The sequence below is a fragment of the Cupressus sempervirens genome, chromosome 2 (assembly GCF_028749045.1).
Source record: "Cupressus sempervirens isolate cs-2001-9-10 chromosome 2, ASM2874904v1, whole genome shotgun sequence".
Lineage (NCBI taxonomy): Eukaryota > Viridiplantae > Streptophyta > Pinopsida > Cupressales > Cupressaceae > Cupressus > Cupressus sempervirens.
The window spans coordinates 143,745,857-143,765,553 of NC_143119.1; the positions used below are offsets into that span (position 1 = coordinate 143,745,857).

Genomic DNA, 19,697 nt, shown 5'->3' on the forward strand with positions numbered 1-19,697 from the left:
TTTGCTATTCGATGGGAGTTCCAATTCATAAGCTACCTCTCCTACCTTCTTGATGATCTTATAAGGCCCATAGAACCTTGGCTTGAGTTTCTCTACCCCACTCCTCTTCAAGGTGCTTTGCTTATATGGCTACAACCTAAAAAATACCAAATCTCCCACCTCAAAAGATCTTTCAGTCCTTTTCCTATCAGCATACAACTTTTTTTGGTTCTGTGCATGTTGTAGATTATCCTTGAGGGACCTTATTATGTCTTGGCTTTGCTTGATGAAATCACTTGCTGCAGGTACTCTGCTATCTGAAATTACTAGATCAACAAAGGAAAGGGCATCATAACCATAAAGAGCACGAAAAGGAGGCATACCAATAGACATGTGATGAGATGTATTGTAACAATACTCCCCTCAGTGCAACCATTTCACCCAAGCATGTTGTTGATTTGAAACATAGTTCCTCAAATATCCCTCTATCCATTTATTAACTATCTCTATTTGTCCATCTATTTGAGGGTGATAGCTAGTACTAGGAGTGAGTTTAGTTCCTGCCAAATGAAAGAGCTCCTTCCAAAAAGAGCTAAGGAATCTATTGTCCCGGTCACTGACAATGTTTCTAGGCAAGCCATGTAATCTAAAAATTTTTTTGAAAAACAATTTGGCCACTTGTGATGCCTTGAAATCAGATGTGATAGGAAAGAAATGTGCATACTTAGTCTATCTACCACCACATATATGCAATCCTTACCTTGAACCTTGGGCAACCCAGTGATGAAGTCCATGGAAATACTTTCCCATTTTTTTTTCAAGAATAGAAAGTGGCTGCAACAACCCTATAGGAAAATTTTGCTCACTCTTGCTTTGTTGGCATACCATACATTCCTTAATGTGTTTAAGGACATCCTCCTTCATACCCTTCCATAAAAACCGCTCTCAAATTTTCCTATATGTCTTGAAGTATCCCTGATGACCAGCCAAAGGTGTGTCATGAAAGGCCCTCAATATCGTCTCCTTAGTTTTTTATCCTGGCACTAAGAAGATCCCGTTCTTGTAATAAATCAATTCATTTTCAACCTTGTACCTATTATCATCCACTAACTTATCCAAAATCTTGGTGGCAAAAGAATCTTTAGCATACTCTGAAATTATGGAGACTTTCCAATCAGCAGAGATAGATGTTAAGGAACACAAAGTGGGCTTTCTTGAGAGAGCATCAGCAACCACATTATTCTTTTCTTTCATGTATTCAATATCAAAATCATAAGCTTGCAATTTTCTTACCCATTTTTGAGGACGATCGTTCAAATTCCTTTGGTTCAAGAAGAACCTGAGGCTATTATGGTCTATCTTTACAATGAATCTCCCACATACCAAATATTGTCTAAACTTATGAAGTGCATGCATGATTGCCAACATTTCCTTATCATAGATGGAGTAACCTTTCTCTGATTGATTTAATTTTCTACTCTCAAATTCTATTGGATGTCCCCTTTGAGTTAGGACAGCCCCTATACCTTCTCCAGAAGCATCACATTCAACAACAAAAGGTAAACAGAAATCTGGAATTGCAAGCACAGGGCATGAACTCATTACCTCCTTAAGCTTATCAAATTTTTTTGTGCCTCTTCTGTCCAAACAAAAGCTCCTTTCTTTGTCAAATCAGTCAAGGGGGAAGCAAGCTAAGAAAATCCCTTGGCAAATATCCTATGGTAGCTACACAACCCAAAGAAACCTCTCAACTGTGTAAGATTAGTGGGTGGAGGCCAATCCAAAATTGCTTGGATTTTTTGTTCATCAACCTGTACTCCTTTAGAACTTATACTATGTCCCAAATATAGGAACTCTGTCAAACCAAACTCACATTTAGATATCTTAGCATAGAAGGATTGCTGCTCCAAGATTCCCAAAACAGTGTCTATGTGCTTTAGATGCTCCTCCCATGTTTTACTGTAAATCAAGATATCAAAAAATATCAAAACAAATTTTCGAAGATGCTGGCTGAATACCTTATTCATACAAGATTGGAATGTTGCAGGTGCATTAGTGAGGCCAAATGGCATAACAAGAAATTCAAAGTGCCCATAGTGGCATCTGAAAGAAGTCTTTTCCACATCTTCACTCCTCATTCGAATTTGATGGTACCCTGATCTTAAGTCAATTTTTGAGAAGTATACAGCACCATGTAACTCATCAATGAGTTCATCTATGTGTGGTATGGGATACCTATTTTTTATGGTCTTCTTGTTTAGAGACCTGTAGTCTATACACATTCTCATTGTACCATCCTTTTTCTTGACAAGTACCATAGATGATGCAAATGACTAGAGCTAGGCCTCATGAATCCCATGTCCAGGAGTTCTTTAATATTTTTTAAAATTTCTTCCTTATAACCTCTTGGATGGTGGTATGGGGTTGTTATAACTGGTTTGGCACCCGGTTCTAACTCTATAACATGCTCAAAACCTCTATCTGGTGGTAATCCTAGAGGCAAGTCATTGAAAACTATACTATGCTTATCAAGAATATTTTGAATTTCAAAATGGAAATTACCTTGATTCTTTGCAGAGCTTGTTGGATGGATTATGACTCCTGCTACCCATGCTACTTGTCCTCTTCGAAAAGTCCTCTCCATCCTCTTTGCAGAGACCACCTTAGGTGCTCCATTCGATAAGCCTCTCAATACGAATTCTTTCCCATTGGAATGAAATTTAAACTCCATAGTTTGATGGTTCATGTAATAGCCTCCAATAGAGTGCAACCATTGAACACCCAATACAAGATCTGTCTCCCCAATGCCAACCACATAGAAGTCATCACATAACTCATAATCTCCTAAGGTCATCTTGAGTTGTTTCACCACCCGTGTGCAAGGCATAGTGAATCCATCAACTACAGTAACATTGAATCCCTCAAAATCTTCTTCTTGAAGCCCTCTTTTCATGACAAATCCCTCATCAATAAAATTGTGAGTTGCCCCACTATCAAGAAGAATTGTCAACCTTTTCCCTGCTAGTACCCCTCGAATTCGAAAGGGATGGTATCTTGGGACTCCTGATAATGTTGCTAAATTGCCATCCTTGCTGATTTCTTTTTCTTTCTCTTCTTCTTCCTCCTCCTTAGTGTCATGAAATTCCTCATGCTCATATGAATTAGATTTTGAAGCAACTTCAATATAGTGCACTTGACCTTTCCCCAAACATCTGTGTCCCGGAACCCATGGACAAGTGAAACAAAGATTTTTCTTTCATAATTCACTCCTAGTCTCTTCATCTACCTTCTTTTTTGCCACATTTATCACATCTTTTGGTGGTAGTGTTGGAAAAGTCTTTTTCTAAAAATTCCCCTTATGTTGCCCAAGATTTGGGGGTTTTTGATTAGTGACTGGTTTCATAGGCACGCAAGTTTCAAGTTGCAAGCTTCTTTTGATAGCTTCCTGTAAGGTTGAGGGTGAGAAAGCCTTAACCAAACCCTTAACAGAATCTTCCAAACCATCAAGGAAAAGATAAACAATCCTCGTTTCACTCATATCAGGTACCGTAACAGCCACTTTTTGAAACTCTTCTATATACTCATTAACTGATTTGGTTTGCTTCAACTTTGACAATTCTTTAAAGTACTCTTCATCATCCTTGAGGTCAAATCTATCTATCACTCTTTGACTGAAATCATCAAATGTAGTTACCTGATCATGACCTTGAGTAGTCATTCCATGATACCACCAATCATAGGCTGCATCTTCCAAGTGTAGACTTGCAAATTGAACAACATCACTCTCCTTCATGGGGTTAAGTATGAAGAAGGTCTGTAATTTTTGTAGCCATGCTCTAGCTGAAATTTTATTTGTTCCATCAAAAGTAGGTGTTGTAAACTTGCTTATTTTATTTTTGAGCTCTCTTCCACTTATGTCATGCTCCCTCCTGTACTCTTTCTGGGGCATCAAAGTGTTCATCATATCCACATATTCTCTAAAAGGAACTGAACTACAAAAGTCATCATCTAAGCCATTGTAAGTAGCTCTTAATGCAATCAAGTTACCTGTAACCTCTTCCACGGGATTAAGGGCTGAATTTGGTACTGGCAGCTCAGTTGCAGGCAAGAAAATAGTTTTTGTTGATTTAGAGGGTGTGGGTTTCAGATTTCTTAGCTCCTCTGAAGTGCTCCCTTTCTCATTAATAGATGCAACTCCTTGCAGTTTTTCTGTCAATATCTGCAAAGCCTCTCTAGTTTTTGCCAAACTATCCATTGTTTGCTTCTGAGTATTTTGGATGTCTTGGAAAAAAAATTTTGCCATCTCATCTTGATCAGCCATACTTTTTCCTTCCTTGAATTTTGTACTTTTACTTTTAACTAGAGGTTTGATCAAAATTTCTTTATTCTTTTCTCGCTGCAAATATCTCTTTTCTCTTTCACTTGGTTGCATGCAAACTTCTACAAACCCTCAGGCTGGCAAGATCATAGCTCTGATACCCCTGAAATGTCCCTTCCTCTAATTTTATATGATATTTCAAGCCTCTAATCAGATTTTTAAAATCAAACAACCAATATTTCAAAGATCCACCAATTTCTCAATAAACCCCAAATCGGGTATGCCTGAAATAGTGCCAAAAACTTCACAACTTCACATATTATTAATAGATCTGAAAGTGGACATTTTTACAAAATTTTCAACAGCATAACAGCCTACAAAATGACATTTCTAGATATGTATAACATTTACACAACAACTCCCAAATGGAGGGCAAAAACAATGCTCATCGGGCTCCTAAAAATAACACAAAATAGCCCGGAAACACCACAAAACACTAATAATCTATCAGAGAAGTTTAACCACGACCCAATACATATATTCAGATCTATTTTAACATCTAAAAGTCTAAAATATAGCAGCAACCCAAACTGATATGAAATACTCAATCGGAAACACCAAACTCTTACAAAAAAACACACCCGAAAACTCACAAATTTGCACTGTTCAGAACAAGGGCAAACTTTGCATGAGCTTGCACATGGAATGGCTTTAAACTCCCGTCCTTAGCCTTCCTGGAAACTTGCAAACTCCCATCCTTGGGTCTCCTTCTCCACACATTTGGCAGCCTCTGAAGAACAACAAAGCAATAAGCGAAAATCAAGTTCTGGAATAAGCCCAAAATGCTTCCAAATCCCTTAAAAGAGGACATAACCCTAACTCACATTCAAGAGGGGTTAATAAAACATATTTTAATAATAATTTTTATTTATTAGTCCATTGGTTTCCAAAGATTAGCCCCTTTTGCCGAAACTTCGCCTTTTTGAGCCTGCCTGCCTTAGTAAAGATTATTATTTTTAATTATTTGAAAAGGGGACATGACAATGATCTTTGGTGGAAATCTTCTAACAATGTCACATTTGAAAATATGTACATAATCTTTTACAAGGTTGGTTCCTAACAGAGCTCACTTTAGAAAAGTGAAATTTGTGGGTTGTTGATCCTAGATGGGTTTTCCCTTAACAAGCTTTCCACGTTAAATACTTGTGTCAAATTGTGTGGATGTTATTTGTGTTGCATGTTAATTTATGTTTATTGTTTACTATTTCAATTTGATACATACACTAAATCATTACTCTACTACTCGGTAAATGAAGTTAACAATTTATTGTAAAGATTATATTGAATATTATTGTGAAGTTCAGATTTATTACCAAGCTAGTGGATTGAAATTTTAAAGTATTATGATTGTGAAAAAAAATTTAAGGCTATCTTTTTTAGTTAACAATATGGTAAGTGTTTTTGTACTATGCACGGTTGCTTAAATTTCTCATTCAATTCAACTGTGTAGTTTTAAAATTACGAGAATGCCTAAAAAACATATGACAAAGGAGTCATGCCCTTTAGTTGTCAATTTCTCATCAACATTGTTGGATGAGCTACTAATCTTGATGAATTCTTTGGGTTTCTAAAACTTGTTATTAAGACTAAGATGTGGCATCGCTCTTATTAATCAGAGCCATTAGAGTGGAGCTCTCAAACTAACTCTCTCGAAGCTGATAATTATGGGGTACAACACACAATTGAGTAAAAGCAAAAAATTCAAAAGGTAGAATCGTGTCTCTAATGTCTTTTTGTAAATTATAAATGAAGATATGTTAAACATAAATATCAAACACAGGATTAAAAAAATCGAGCGTGCAAATGCTTGAATCTGCTAATTAAATCATTTACACTTTTTTTTAATAACTTGTTAATGGTGCATTGAATCAATCAAACAAATCTTAGAACTATTACCATTTTTATCACTATGCAACAATGGGTAGGAATATTGACCAGTCTTTTCTCTAGTGTGGTGGCCATATTCCACATTCTTGTATTGGTTCATTAAATGTCATGCATACGTGAGAGGGATATGTAAATGATTAATCATGTTTCGTCTCTTATATCCCTAAGTTTGACTAGCCCTTGTATTCAAAAGTTTTATTGCTCATGCCTTAAGCCTTGTTAAATTTTTAAGTTGTGACCATGCGCAAGCTTTGTTCACATAGTCGCAAGCGGTTATGGCTTAAACCCCAAAGCCGTGGTGGCGGTTTGACATAGTCATCAAGTGGTTAATTTCATGTTCGTATGGTTGCAAAGAGTCAAGCTAACTAGGGATTAAAGGTGGCGATGTCGTGAAAGCTTTGTTCACACAGTTGCAGAAGGTTAATGCTAACCCAGGATCAAGAAAGCAACACAACCATTGCCTTGATCGCTCATTCGCAAAAGTTAATGGTTAGGTTAAATTTCAAGTTGCGATGATGTGTTGAGGATGAAGCAGTCAATCTAATAGTCGGTCGCGAGGTTAAATGCTAAGGTCAAGATATAAGTTGCGAAGTAGCGATTCCTATCTGATCACAAGGTCACCCGAAATTAATAAAGACTCATGGTTAAGGTTGTGAGTCTGTGATTCATCTTTGTTCACATGTTCACAAGGGGTTAAGACTAATCATGAGTTAAGCTTGCAAAGTAGTGGAGAGGTGACAGGTAGCATTGGGGGTCTTGTTTGACTTTCGAGAGAGAGGATTGTTCATCTTCCTAGTCATTCAATCAAAGATAGATCAATGGTCATTAGCATTTCGCTAAACAAAGAAGCAAGAAAGTTACCCAAGGTGACATAATGAGAGGCTAACACATGTACCAGTGGGCCCATTTTTTTAAACAGTTGTTCATATGCCCTTATCGCAGAATCACAATGGGTTAATTGTAACCTGAGGTTAAGGTTTCGATGCAGCGATACCTTTGTCGCTCGATTGCAAGGATTAATGGTTGAGTCAAGATATAGGTTGTGACCCTGCGATCTCATACCACCTCGGTCAAACAATCAACTTTCAAGCTTGGCGTAGTGTCACAACTAAAATCTAGCAGTCACATAATATGTTGTGAGGTTGTGACACAGTCAATGTTTATGTCGGTCGCACGATCATGGTCAAGAATGATGTTAAGGGTTTAACTGTGGCGATAGAGCGACTAGGTTGTGATCATAGTTTTTTTGAGAGGTCGAGAGTCAAAGTTTGAAGTTGACTCTTCAACTATTATATTTGTGATCTCACTGAGCAGTCGGTTAAGAATTTAACCAAAGGTGGCAAGAAATGATAGGTTCAAGTTGTAGAGCTAAAACAAGAAAATAAAGATCTGATCCTAGATAAAGCAGAGCCGAGAGATTGAAAAGGAAGGATCAGATATTTCAGAAGGCCCTAGAGAAGAAATGGATGTGGTAAGAGCAGTTGAAGATATCATGCAGTTGAGGAATTTCATGATGAAAGGCAAAGACAAATAGAATTAGTTAAAGGCCTCGTGCAACAAGTACCACCTAGCATTTTTCATGATCATCTTCCTGGTTTTACCCAACTACAGAGATGTAGAATGTAAATGTAAGATGTAATTTTCTAAAAATATATGTTTTCTTCCAATAGTTTTTTGGCATGTGCCCCTCCCATCTGATGTTTGTTGCAATCCTCCTCTTTATAAGGATTTCCAAGATGTGGATTAAGGACTAGCATTTTTTAAGTTTTTATGCAAAAGTAGTGTTGTCGAGATTTCTTAAGAATCCTTCATGCTTTTTCTGCAATTTACTTTACTTGTACAATCAATCTGGATGAATATTATGAAATGACCTTTGAAATCTAAATAAAGGAACAGTTCAAGAGCCCTTCTTGTGTCTTTTGTTGCTTAAATTACTGATTTGATAGGACTTCTTGTGATTTACTTTGAATCCTTGGGTTTTTGTCTCAGTTTTAGCTGCAAGATAAGTTTTGAAAAGTTTATACAGGTTGCAAGTCGTGATGTTCTTCTTTCTTTCAAGTTTTTGTGAAATTGTGAATGTTATCATTCCCTTTAACATCTTGTCTGAAGTTTATCCTTCTTGTAAAATATTCGTGTATGAGCTTCTTGAGGTTGAGATTGTGCTTATCTTAGTCATTCAAAAGTCTTTCATCATGTCAAGCGAGCAATCTTTTCATCTGAATATTTGGTGTTCACCCCCATTTACTTTTAGCATTTACTTTCAAGTAATCCTCCTATCCCTTTCCCCTTCAAGTTTAATTTTCTCTTTAAAGAAGCAAATAGGTGAGACATCAAAAGGAATCAACCTATAACCCAGAAATTCACTCCTAAACTTGGTACACCCACTACCCAGGAGTGTTTCCATGTTACTCGAAGTGACTGAATCCTAAGATTGTAGTTTTTAGTCAAGACAACTTCTAGAGATAACAAGAACCAATGTTGTTTTGAAATTTTTGTATGTAAACATTATCAAGTTTTTGAAAGGAGTAAATAGAATAAGGAGGCAATGGAAGGAATGGTCAAATACTTAAAGGAACACAATTATAACTGGGAATTGACAAAGGTATAAAAGCACGTGGAACACTTGAAGGAATAGTGGAAACAATGCCTGATTAGGAATGCTAACATGTATAGGGTTGAGATTTTTTATGGAAGTAATTATAATGTGTGGTCCGTAAGTGGATACACTAGGAATGGAGGTCTCAAAATTAGTAATAATATAGAATTTGGGGGGCCTTCAACATAGAATTTGGAATCAAAGTTGTTGCTAGTCCCTAAAATTTGTTAGCCAAAGGAAAGCATTTTAAGACATTGAAGTTAAATCTTTTTAAACTCTTTTTGACAATATGAAGTTCAATTTTTTTACCATAGAGGTAGGATTTATGACCCTACCAAGTTCAGGTAATAATATACACTAGTTTTTTATAATTTATTCTTGATTGTTACTTGTGCCCATCGAACTCCAAATTCTTTATAATTTATTCTTGATTCTTATTTGTGCCCATCCAACTCCAAATTTAAGGATCTGGTGACCTTTCATATTCATATAAATGTTCATATTTTGCCTTCAAACTAAAATCAAATGACTTTTGGAGCATATAACTTTGTTCATGAGTTAGGCCATCTATTTTAGTTAACAATATTACAAGTTTTTGCATGCTAGGTATGGTTGCCTAAGTTTGCCAATGAATTCAAATCATTGGAACTAGACACAAGATATGTTGAGAAATAGTATAGCAACCCTTATTGTATATTTGAATTTCTCCACGAATAACATTTTTTATTTCTTTGCAAAATTTTAATGTTTATCAGCTTGCATTTTACATTTTGTGGTGTTTCACCATTTAAAGATTCAATCTATAAGTTTAAAATAGAGCATAGGACCCTGCAGTTGAATGTCTTCCCATGATTGAATGAAATATATTCCATAGATCTAACAAGCAACCAATTATGTGATGGTACATCAATGGACCAACAAAACATGACTTAGTGCACGATGTCTGACTTTTTTAGACCCTTTTTGACATCTTGACTGGCAAAAAGTATACTGATGTGGCATCATAAAAAAAATTGAACCTTTATAGCAATGTCAAGAAATATTTGACAATGCAAGGGCACATTTGACACCTAATATCTCATAGGGACATAACTTTGTGTAAGTGTCCTTTTTTTTCATGAACACGGCTCCCTTCTTTTCTGTATTCGACCTGTTCTTGATCAAGCCATAATACGATTCTAATTTTGAATGAAGATTGAGACTTAGTAATGGAGATGGTTTTGATGGGCTTTTAGCATTTGTTTCTCATCCTGAATTAAATCTATATTTTATTCGATGGATGTTTTGCTTGAAATCTGCCAAAACACCAACACTTGGAAACGATGAGTCTAGTAGCAAGGTTTCTATAATATTGTAATATGATTTTGATATGGCAAGATTTAGATGCTTGTTTGTACACCCCTCACCATTTCGTCTACAAATGCTAGAGTGGCTTGGAAAATGCTATACTTTCCCCATAAAAAACCTTTGGCATACCAGCTTGGCAGTCCCGGTAACCCCATAAATTCTCCATAACACTTCAAACGCTTTGAAGCGCCTCCATCAACATTTGATATTTGGCAGATCGGATAACAAATTAACTTCTTCAACATGTAAAGATGTTTTTATACTACTCATATTCCAGGTTAGTTTTATGAATAGTTGAATCCCATCAAGTATGTTCCCATTAGAAAATATAAAATAAGACAGTTATGTGTTTGACATTATAATCCTGTCAAGCATTTGAAATTTGGCCGATCAAATGAAAAACTTTCTAACCCAGGTTAGTTGTTACGAATACCATCAAGTCTATTCCTGGCACTGAATATAAAATAAGACAGTTCAAATCCATGGCAGACCAAATAAATAAGGTGGAATAAAAGTACTGCACAAGAATATAGACATGAAACCTTACAGAAGCAGTGCAGAAAAAATACAAACTAGAAATTTCACATTCTGGTAAAAGATTAGTTTGAAACTAAAATACAAGGATGAACTTTTTTTTTTGAGAATGGAAGTTTTTAAAATACAAAAGGTGGGCTACAGTTCAAGCCACTTGAGATGTGTTCTTTTCCCACACATAACATCAATTTAAAAGTGCTATTACTATAATGTTGATATTGAAGTTCTTACTCCGTATCTAAATTCCCAACTACCTTCTGAGGTTGACTCCTTTTGAGGGGATACACTGCTAATGGAAACCTGACAAACTATAGCTGCATTTTGAACTAGTGTATACATACGTTACATATATATTACAAAGGGAGGAATCTCTGCACTTCCATGAGGCAACCATGTTACGATCAAACCACGTTAAGAGCATAATAAACTCACAAAGCGATTACCAGAAGCTATGCACAATAACAATGGACTGCCATCAGTAAGACAAAACTGAGGAGGCATCTTAGTCTGTTGAACTCAAACTATCTGTCCTTTCAGCTTGTGCATGGGCACGACCTCTAAGTTCCTCAAATGCATGCATACTCTCGGCATCAAAACCTCCAGCAAACTACAAGAAACGGTTGTCAGAAAATGCATACATGTCCAGCTATCTAAAAAATGAATTTAACAACAAAAATTGCTTGCAGTTATTATAATTTATAAAGGCATCCTTACACCCTTTATATTTGTTGGTTCGTTTTGGCCAACTATACAAGATTTTAGAGTTTATAATGTCTTACCTGATGAACTCGAAATGCAAAACGTACACCTTGCAAAAGTAAGAACTCTTTCACTGGTTCCTTCTCTTGAACATTCATAGTATTATCTAGCTCTGATGCAACCCTTTTCATATATTTTCTTGCCAGTTGAACAGATGCAAGTTTAATCTGCAAATTGAAAGCGACTTTAGTTTTCCTATTATAGTTTGACGAAAAGAAAAGATGGGATGTAGCAAGTCATGTAGAATATCATCTTAATGAATCTAACATACACAAAATGAATGAAAAGTAGAATTTCCATGAACAGAGTGCACAAAACAATATGTAGCAATATAGTGCTGCACAAGATTATAGACAACATTACGTGTTGCAATCTTTATTGGTGACATAACTCTTTAGGCTTTATGATGAGATGTGCCAACAGTAGAAAAAATACAGTGCAGTCTTTGCTCAAACTGTTCAACAATCCAATGTCTATGGAATTCAACATGTAGTCTTCTTTGGAGTCATGGAAAGCCTACTTTAGTGGACACAACTATTGACAAATATAATGCCTAGTTTGCATCAAAAGAAGATTGAGGATCTAACATTATTTCTGAAGCTAGGTCTTAAACAGTCAATGCATTAGTCCAATTTATACTGCTGAGTCCTACTTTCTCTAGTAACGTATTACGTGTTTGATCTGATGTACAATTTCTCCCCCACTGAGGCACACTTTCCAAAAAAATAAATGATCAGTATAGATGATCCCTTTCAGATCATTCAAAATCTCACCAAATAACTTCAGTTGACTGCTTACTTCTAAAGCAAGCAGAACAAATGGGTCCATGGAACATATTGGCATAAAACAAACTCATATCTGCAAACAATTTACAGCATAAGTTAACTGGAAGAAACACCCAGATGCACAATGAACAAATCAAAGAACAATGACAAAACCAGGGGCTCTAGGAAGTCAGCAGCTATAAATCACAACAATGAACTTAAAACCCTAGTACAGATCCTACTTGGATGTGAGTTAACTGTGATGGTGGTGAATTCCAACTACAAGAATTAAGAGTCGAGATGAATTGACCCAACAACAAAACTAAGCCCACTAAAGGGCCAGGTCAATTTAGTGTAACAGTTCCACCATCTAGAAATCTTCTGGGATAGCCAATAGAAATAAAGCATCACATGCTAGTTCTTTCCTAGTTTTCGAAAGAGACCAAGTTTATTTTCCCTGTTTAGACCATTCTCTATAATCAATCAACCTGATTAGTGAGTTTCTACTTGAAGCATAGATGAGTTCCTGTTGTATTTGATGTTAGCCCCAACTGGTATTGTAATAGATAATGAAGAGATTGTTAAGTGATGATGCTATGAATGTATGTAAAAGAGTCATATCAGTTGTCATATTGTCATTGATGTCAAAATCTTAATTGGCTAGACATTATACTAACTTAGGAAAGTACCATATCGTTTGATTGATGAAGAGGATTTGAAGAAAGTATGATGAAGTCAGAGTTGATATGTATGGTATTCAATGGGTACTTAAATGAACTAGATCATGATTATGTAATATTGGTTTGATTGTTTTACAATCATGTATCGTTGATAAGTATTGAAGATCACAAGCTTAACCAAGTCACAAGGTTAATAAAGGGAGTTGTATTCACCAAGTGACTACAGTATTGCAGGAGCGATTGCAAAGAAGGAAGAACACAGTATTGCCCGAGCGAATCAGTATTAACCAAGTTATATGTTGCCCGAGTAAATGTAATATTTACCAAGTGACAACCAGATGAAAAAGATTGAGAAATTGGAATCTGAGGCCGACTTTTGATGGAAATTTGGAAGTTCAAGAAGGTCTATTGTGAGAATCAAAGTTTTCCGCAAGACCTACGATGGAGAAAATTCAAGAAGAATCTGACGAAGGAAATTGAAGAAGGATAAGGATTGACACAAAGTTCTATGTAAAGTTATATTTTCTATGTGTCTAAATTCATTGTATGAAGGAATTCCATTGTAAACCTAAGATCGATGATTATGATTAAGCGGCAAAAGATGGAAGGATATAGAAGTATTGAGAAATCTATTTGAGGAGGAGAAAATGAAAAGTTTAGGTTGTTGGTGCAAAGTGGTTGATGATATCATTGTTGTATTGTTTGAGAGTATATGAAGCTAAAAGAGATATGATTGAATGATGTTGTAAAGCGCGAAGTTGTTGAAGGAGAAGAAAAAAGTGTTGAGCGAATTGAACCGAGCAGAGCAGAGAGAAGAGAAGAAGAGTTTGTGAAAGACAGAATCAGTGTAGTGAGTAAAAGACAGAGAAAAAGCATGAACTAAGAATTGAACAAGCGAAGGTAGTTGTTATTCTTAACAGATCAACTTTCGCTATTACTATTTAACTATTGTAGTAGAAAATCTTGAAAGCACAGAGTGGACCTAACAAGTCTGTGATTAGTGGTGTTTGTAAGTCCTTTAAATCAAGCCACTCATTTTGGTCCTAGACAAGAAGTGATAAGGTCCAGATGATCTTTTGGTGAAATCCTCTAACAAGGTCACTTTAACAAAGTGTATGTAACTTTTAGCAAGGTAGTCTCCTAATCGAGATCACTTCATAAGCATGAAATTTTTGGGTTGTTGGTCCTAGATGGTTTTTCCCTTAACAATTTTGTGAATGTTATTTGTGTTGCAAGTTGATTTACATGTTTTACAGTTTACTGCAACTCGGTAATAACTAGATTCACTAGGTAATTACTAGAAATTTACTAACACTCGGTAATGCAAGGAACAGTTTGTTCACTGTTTGAGAATAAGTTGATTTATTAGTTAAGTTTCAAGTTGGATATGTCTATCGAGTGATTGGATGTATTGAAGTTAATGTTGTTAATGTTTATATTGCTTTGATGGTGATGAAAAGTTTAAAGGGACTATGAGATAACTGGGCATAATTGATTCACTCCCCCTCCCCACCCTCTCAGTTATCTAACAATTTGGTATCAGAGATCTAAGTGCTTGAAGAAAGAAGTTTAAAGGTACTTAAGCTAAAGATCAAGATGTATAAGGGAGAGCCACCAAAGTTGCACAAGGAGAACTTTTCCTCATGGCAAGACAAAATGAGATTGCATCTTTCAGGTATTAGAAATAATGTCACACATTGGTTAGATAATAAATATGTCACACCTGATGGTCCTCTGACTGTGGATTAAATGAATGAGAAGAGGAATCATAACAGTATGATGATTGATATTGCATCTACTCTCACTGATGTTGAATTTGATGATGTTAAGAATTGTGCCAATGCAAAGCAAATGTGAGATAAACTAAAGCTTGTCTATGGTGGAGATGACAATGTAAAAAGAGCTAAAGCTGAAAGCTTGAAAGGTAAGTATGATGACATGAGAATGAAAGAAGGTGAAATGTTACACAATATGTGAACAGACTCAAAGATGTTGCAAGTGCAATCAGAGTTGTTGGAGGTGTCATTCAAGATTCTAAAATTGTAAGTCTTGAGAACTCTTTTGCCATTTATGTTATCAAAGTTTCTACTATTCAAGAAGTAAGAGCTATTCCTGGAAATGATCTCACAATTGATGGTCTAGTTGGTCAGTTAACTGCATTTGAGTTGAGCAATTATGATAACAGTATGGTTACGATTGGAAATGCTTTTAAGTCTTCACTAACCATCAGCAATCCAAAGAGAAGAAAATGAATCTAAAACTGAAGATGATCTGGATGAGATAGAAATATTGCTTGCAAGAAGGTTGTCAAGAGATAAATGTAAATACAAAGGTAAATTGTGGTGGTTGATTTGTTTCAAATGTATTGAGGTTGGTCATTTTGATGCTAAATGTCCTAACCAAGACAAGTCTGATAGACATGATAAGAAAGTTTACAAGTACAAGAAGAACAAGGATTACAAAGACAAAGGCAAGAAGTCGTGTTACATTGTTGAAGAAGAGCATACCAAGACAAGTTCTGATGATGACAAGGACATAGTAGAAATGGTCTATGTTGCATTCAAGGAAGAGTCAAATGGTGAAAGGTATGAAAATGAAACTGCCCTTATTTCACATGTTACAAAAAAATGATTCATGGATTATTGATAGTAGTTGTTCACATCATATGACTAGTGATCTAAGTAAATTTGAAAATTTTGAAGAAATTGATGATGGTGGAACTATTAAGTTTGGTAGTGATGTTCCATTCTTGGTGAAAGGTAAAAGCTCATTATGTTGAATGATAAGATCAGATGTGATGATGGATATTGGGTACAAGGACTTAAATATAATCTGTCGAGTGTTGCCTAGTTGAATAACTCAGGTCACAAGCTTGAATTTGAGAAAAGAAAGGTCAAAATCTTTGATGATGAAGGCAATCTAATTGGAACAGGATTGCAAACCAAAGATCTCTTGTTCTACCTTGATCCTACAATTGAGACATGTTTATTTGCGAGAATTGTGAATGTGTGGTTATGAAATAAAATGTTGTGTTTGAAAATATGGTGAAAATCCTGCAAAAACTTGATAATGCTATGTGCAAAGAATGTCAACTTGGTAAGATGACAAAGTCTAGTTTCTCTAGCAATACACACTTCCAATGATGTTTTGCAATTAGTGCATACTGATTTATGTGGTCCAATTGGAGTTGATAGTTACTATGGTGATAGATACCTTATGTTGTTCGTAGATGATTATTCAAGGATGATGATTGTAATGTTCATAAAAGTGAAATCACATGCTTTTGATATGTTTAAATGGTACAAAGAAAGAGTTGCAAAGGAAACTAGTAAATCTTTGAGATGTTTAAGATCGAATAGAGGTGGTGAATTTATGTCTACTGAATTCACTAACTTTTGCAAAATTGCGTATGTTTACTAAGTAGCTTCTATTTATCTCAATTATTGTGTATTTAATGTTAACTGACTAAAAGATGCATGAAAAAATCTTAAATCCTTAAAAATCTTTGAATTTCATAGGTTTTTCAATTTTCTGAGTCCTTGTTGAGTCCATGCCGAGTCCGGTCGCCAAGTTCGAGTCCGAGTTGGATTTTGACTTTCCGAGTCAGAGGCGAGTCTGAGACTCGTCCAAGTCCCATAACTATGCAATAGACATCCTCTTCTTAATTTAGAAACATCTTGCAGCTTTGGTCAATAGATACAACTTTGCAACTTTTATGTTGTCATGCCCACTCAAAAATGTATTGCTACTATGAAGGTATGTTCTTTGGTACATGGAACTTGCCCAACTTATAGAGTGCCCATTTGTCGAGGTGAACTTCTCTTTTCCTTCAAAACCAACACCCTATGTCACGTACAACTGCTGAAATGCATCCTTCATATGAAAACCCTGCATATGCTCTTTCTTATCGACTTTATGATTGAGTAGTAAAGGTTGAAAACCGACGTCCAGATAACACTAAGCCTACCCCATATGCCTACCACTTTATTTATTTATTCTTGCTTGTATTATTTTACCAAGTAGAAATACTGTTGGAAACCTATTAATATGAAGTGTTTTCCTGCTGCAGTTTAGTTTGGATCTACAAATATTGAAGAGGTTGATGGTCAATATGAGCAATTGTTTTCTTTCCCTACAAATAACGGCATTTATTTATGGGGCGTTGGCTAATCTCCAGACAAAATGGACCAAACAAAGAGATCAGATTTCCACAATCCATTAAAATTGTTCTTAATTGTTTCTGGATTAGATTGTGTTGAAATTTTTACTATCAACGTTTCGAATCAAACTACGTGATTCATCATCTAGATGAGAGAGCAAGAGCTGCAAAAAACACAGTGAGTTGAATAATGTAGTGTGTTTTTTGCAGCTCTTGCTCTCTCATCCTGATGATGAATCACGTAGTGTGATTCGAAAAGCTGATGGTAAAATTTCAACACAATCTAATCTAGAAGCAATTAAGAACAAAATGGACCAAAGACAAAAAAAAGTCAAACATGATTCTTTTTCAGATTCAAGAAAACACTGCGGAATTTTCTCAATAATTTTGTTGTTTTCAATCACAACATATACAGATCATGAAGATCAAATGCTGAAAATTTCAAAAAAATTCATTGTGCTTTCTTTTTTTTGAAATTTAGCCAATGGTGCAATTTGTAGGGAGGATAGTCGCGTCCTTTATTTATTCTTGCACAAGAGCATACAATCCTTCATCATATGTAAGATTTCAAAACCAAACAGCTAAATAATTTGAAATAATAATGTACCAGCCTCCCTCCCTGTAATTATACCAGCTCCATTGCATACAAGTTTGCACACATCTCAATCACAAAAGATTATTGCCAGTTAGGTAAAGTCAAAACCAATTCAACACAATTATCCCATCAAAGGAATGACCCAATAAACTCTTATGTTTTGTGCCCAAGTAAAGACTTGCTACTGGCAGTAATGTCATGTAAAGGAGTTGGAATTGCAAAGAACGAGGCAATGCATTTCTTCAAGCATTATATATCACCAAAACATGTTCTCATCTCAATCACATTGGAGTGCCTTGGGCTTGGCGAACTAAGGATGGACCCCACTTCTTCAGCCAGATCTTGATTCCATCTAATTAAACTTGAGTCTACTCACTATAGAACAATAGAATTTCTTCAAGTTTTCCAAAATTTGCTTGAAATTTTTAGATATTCTTCCTTTGGGTTATTAAAACACAAAATATAATCTAAGTGCACTATCATGCATGTACCAATGAACAGCCTTAGTACATTACTTCTTAAATACATAAATGTAGTTGGTGCATTGCAAAAACCCAATGGAAATACAAGCTACTTTTACCAACCTTGTTTGCATCTACAACTAAAGAGGACCTCAAAGATTAATTACATCAATATAATGGACAATAATACTATATAATAATGAAACCTCTAACCGCCATGAACTCCCTTCCATTTGCTAACAATGAGAAGAGGACATGGCCCAAGAACTTTTCTAGCGAGGTACCTAGTAATTTGGAACTGGCAAATAGGATGGAATTTAGTGCAGCATGATGCAACTAACATAAATTTCACACTTAACCATGTCAAGTCCTAACATTACAATATTGGTAGAGAGTAAAAACAAATTAATTTTCTAGTGTCCAAATGATTTGAAGTCAACTTGGGCCAAAGCAATTTGAAGTCAACTTGAGTAGCAAAATCTGAAGCAAAGGCCTACCTGTTGATGTGAGTTTTGTTCCACCACAACATAGAAAATCGAATACTTAGTATTCGAGGATGAAACAACAAATGACCATCTCTTGAATAAGGAAGCTTACATGCTAACCAATGCATTTGGACGTTGTGATCAAAGGAGACAACCTCAAGGTTCCTTCTTATTGTGGACTTTCACTCAGTTTTATAATATGATATGTTCATTATTACAAATAGATATACACTATTCATTCAATGAATATATACTTGACTTTAACTTCCTCCAATTGCCTCCAACCAAACAAACTGCAACGAATAAAAGCTATCTAACTCTAAGAATGTAAGACATTGTTGATCATGGGATGAGCCACTGACCAATCCTTGCTTTGTTGTGTCAACGAGGCATAGGAGGGTGCTATATTCTACAAATGCGAGAATATTCACATTGTCAGTACTCATTCAAATACCTATGAAGGCACAATCTAAATGTACATCTCCAATGGAAGTTAAGCACTTGCAATTTAGGCCCATGGTAACCTTGCACTGTTACTTACAATCAACAAGTACCAAAAGGTATGGGCACTAGCTTCACCATTAATCACCATTTAACAATATCTTTCATCCATCTTCATCTACTCAAAATGAAACAAAATCCTAAATGGGGAAATGTAGAATCCATGCAATACTTCAAAGCAACACAAGTAATTCACCATGAAGACGAACAATGAATCAACAATTATTTTGATAGCATTATAGAAAAAATTTAAACAAGTCTCCTCTCCTACTGTACTCTAATACATATATCTGCCCTCTGATGAATCTAATTTCTAACCCCTTACAAATGAGAAGGCCTTGGCCTTTTATAGTTGTTCAATTACAATGAAGGGCCAAATCAATTCCAGATCAAGGGCAAAGATTTACCCATTACAAGCCCTAATTAGGGTTGACACACTATCATCCAATTACATAAAGGCACCACCCCATGGGCCAGTATGCAAATTACAATGCTTTTGAGAGCCAATGAGAAAATATTCACACTTGACATAATTTGATTGAGTGTTTGGACACATGTAACTAGAATTTCTA

The 19,697-nt window shown here is 35.6% G+C and overlaps 1 protein-coding gene across 3 annotated transcripts in view; it reads right to left on the reverse strand.

Moving 5' to 3' along the window:
* Window positions 1-10,790: 10,790 nt before the first annotated feature.
* Window positions 10,791-19,697, reverse strand: part of LOC149571447 (protein CHUP1, chloroplastic-like) — a 52,616-nt gene continuing 43,709 nt past the window's right edge. For all 3 annotated transcript variants that reach the window (XM_089812960.1, XM_089812961.1, XM_089812962.1), the window contains 2 exons: window positions 11,501-11,647; window positions 10,791-11,328 (listed from right to left, as the gene is read on the reverse strand). In XM_089812960.1, the coding sequence (XP_089669086.1) occupies window positions 11,224-11,328; window positions 11,501-11,647 (252 nt within the window). In that variant the 3' untranslated portion in view covers window positions 10,791-11,223. The remainder of the gene's footprint in view (window positions 11,329-11,500; window positions 11,648-19,697) is intronic.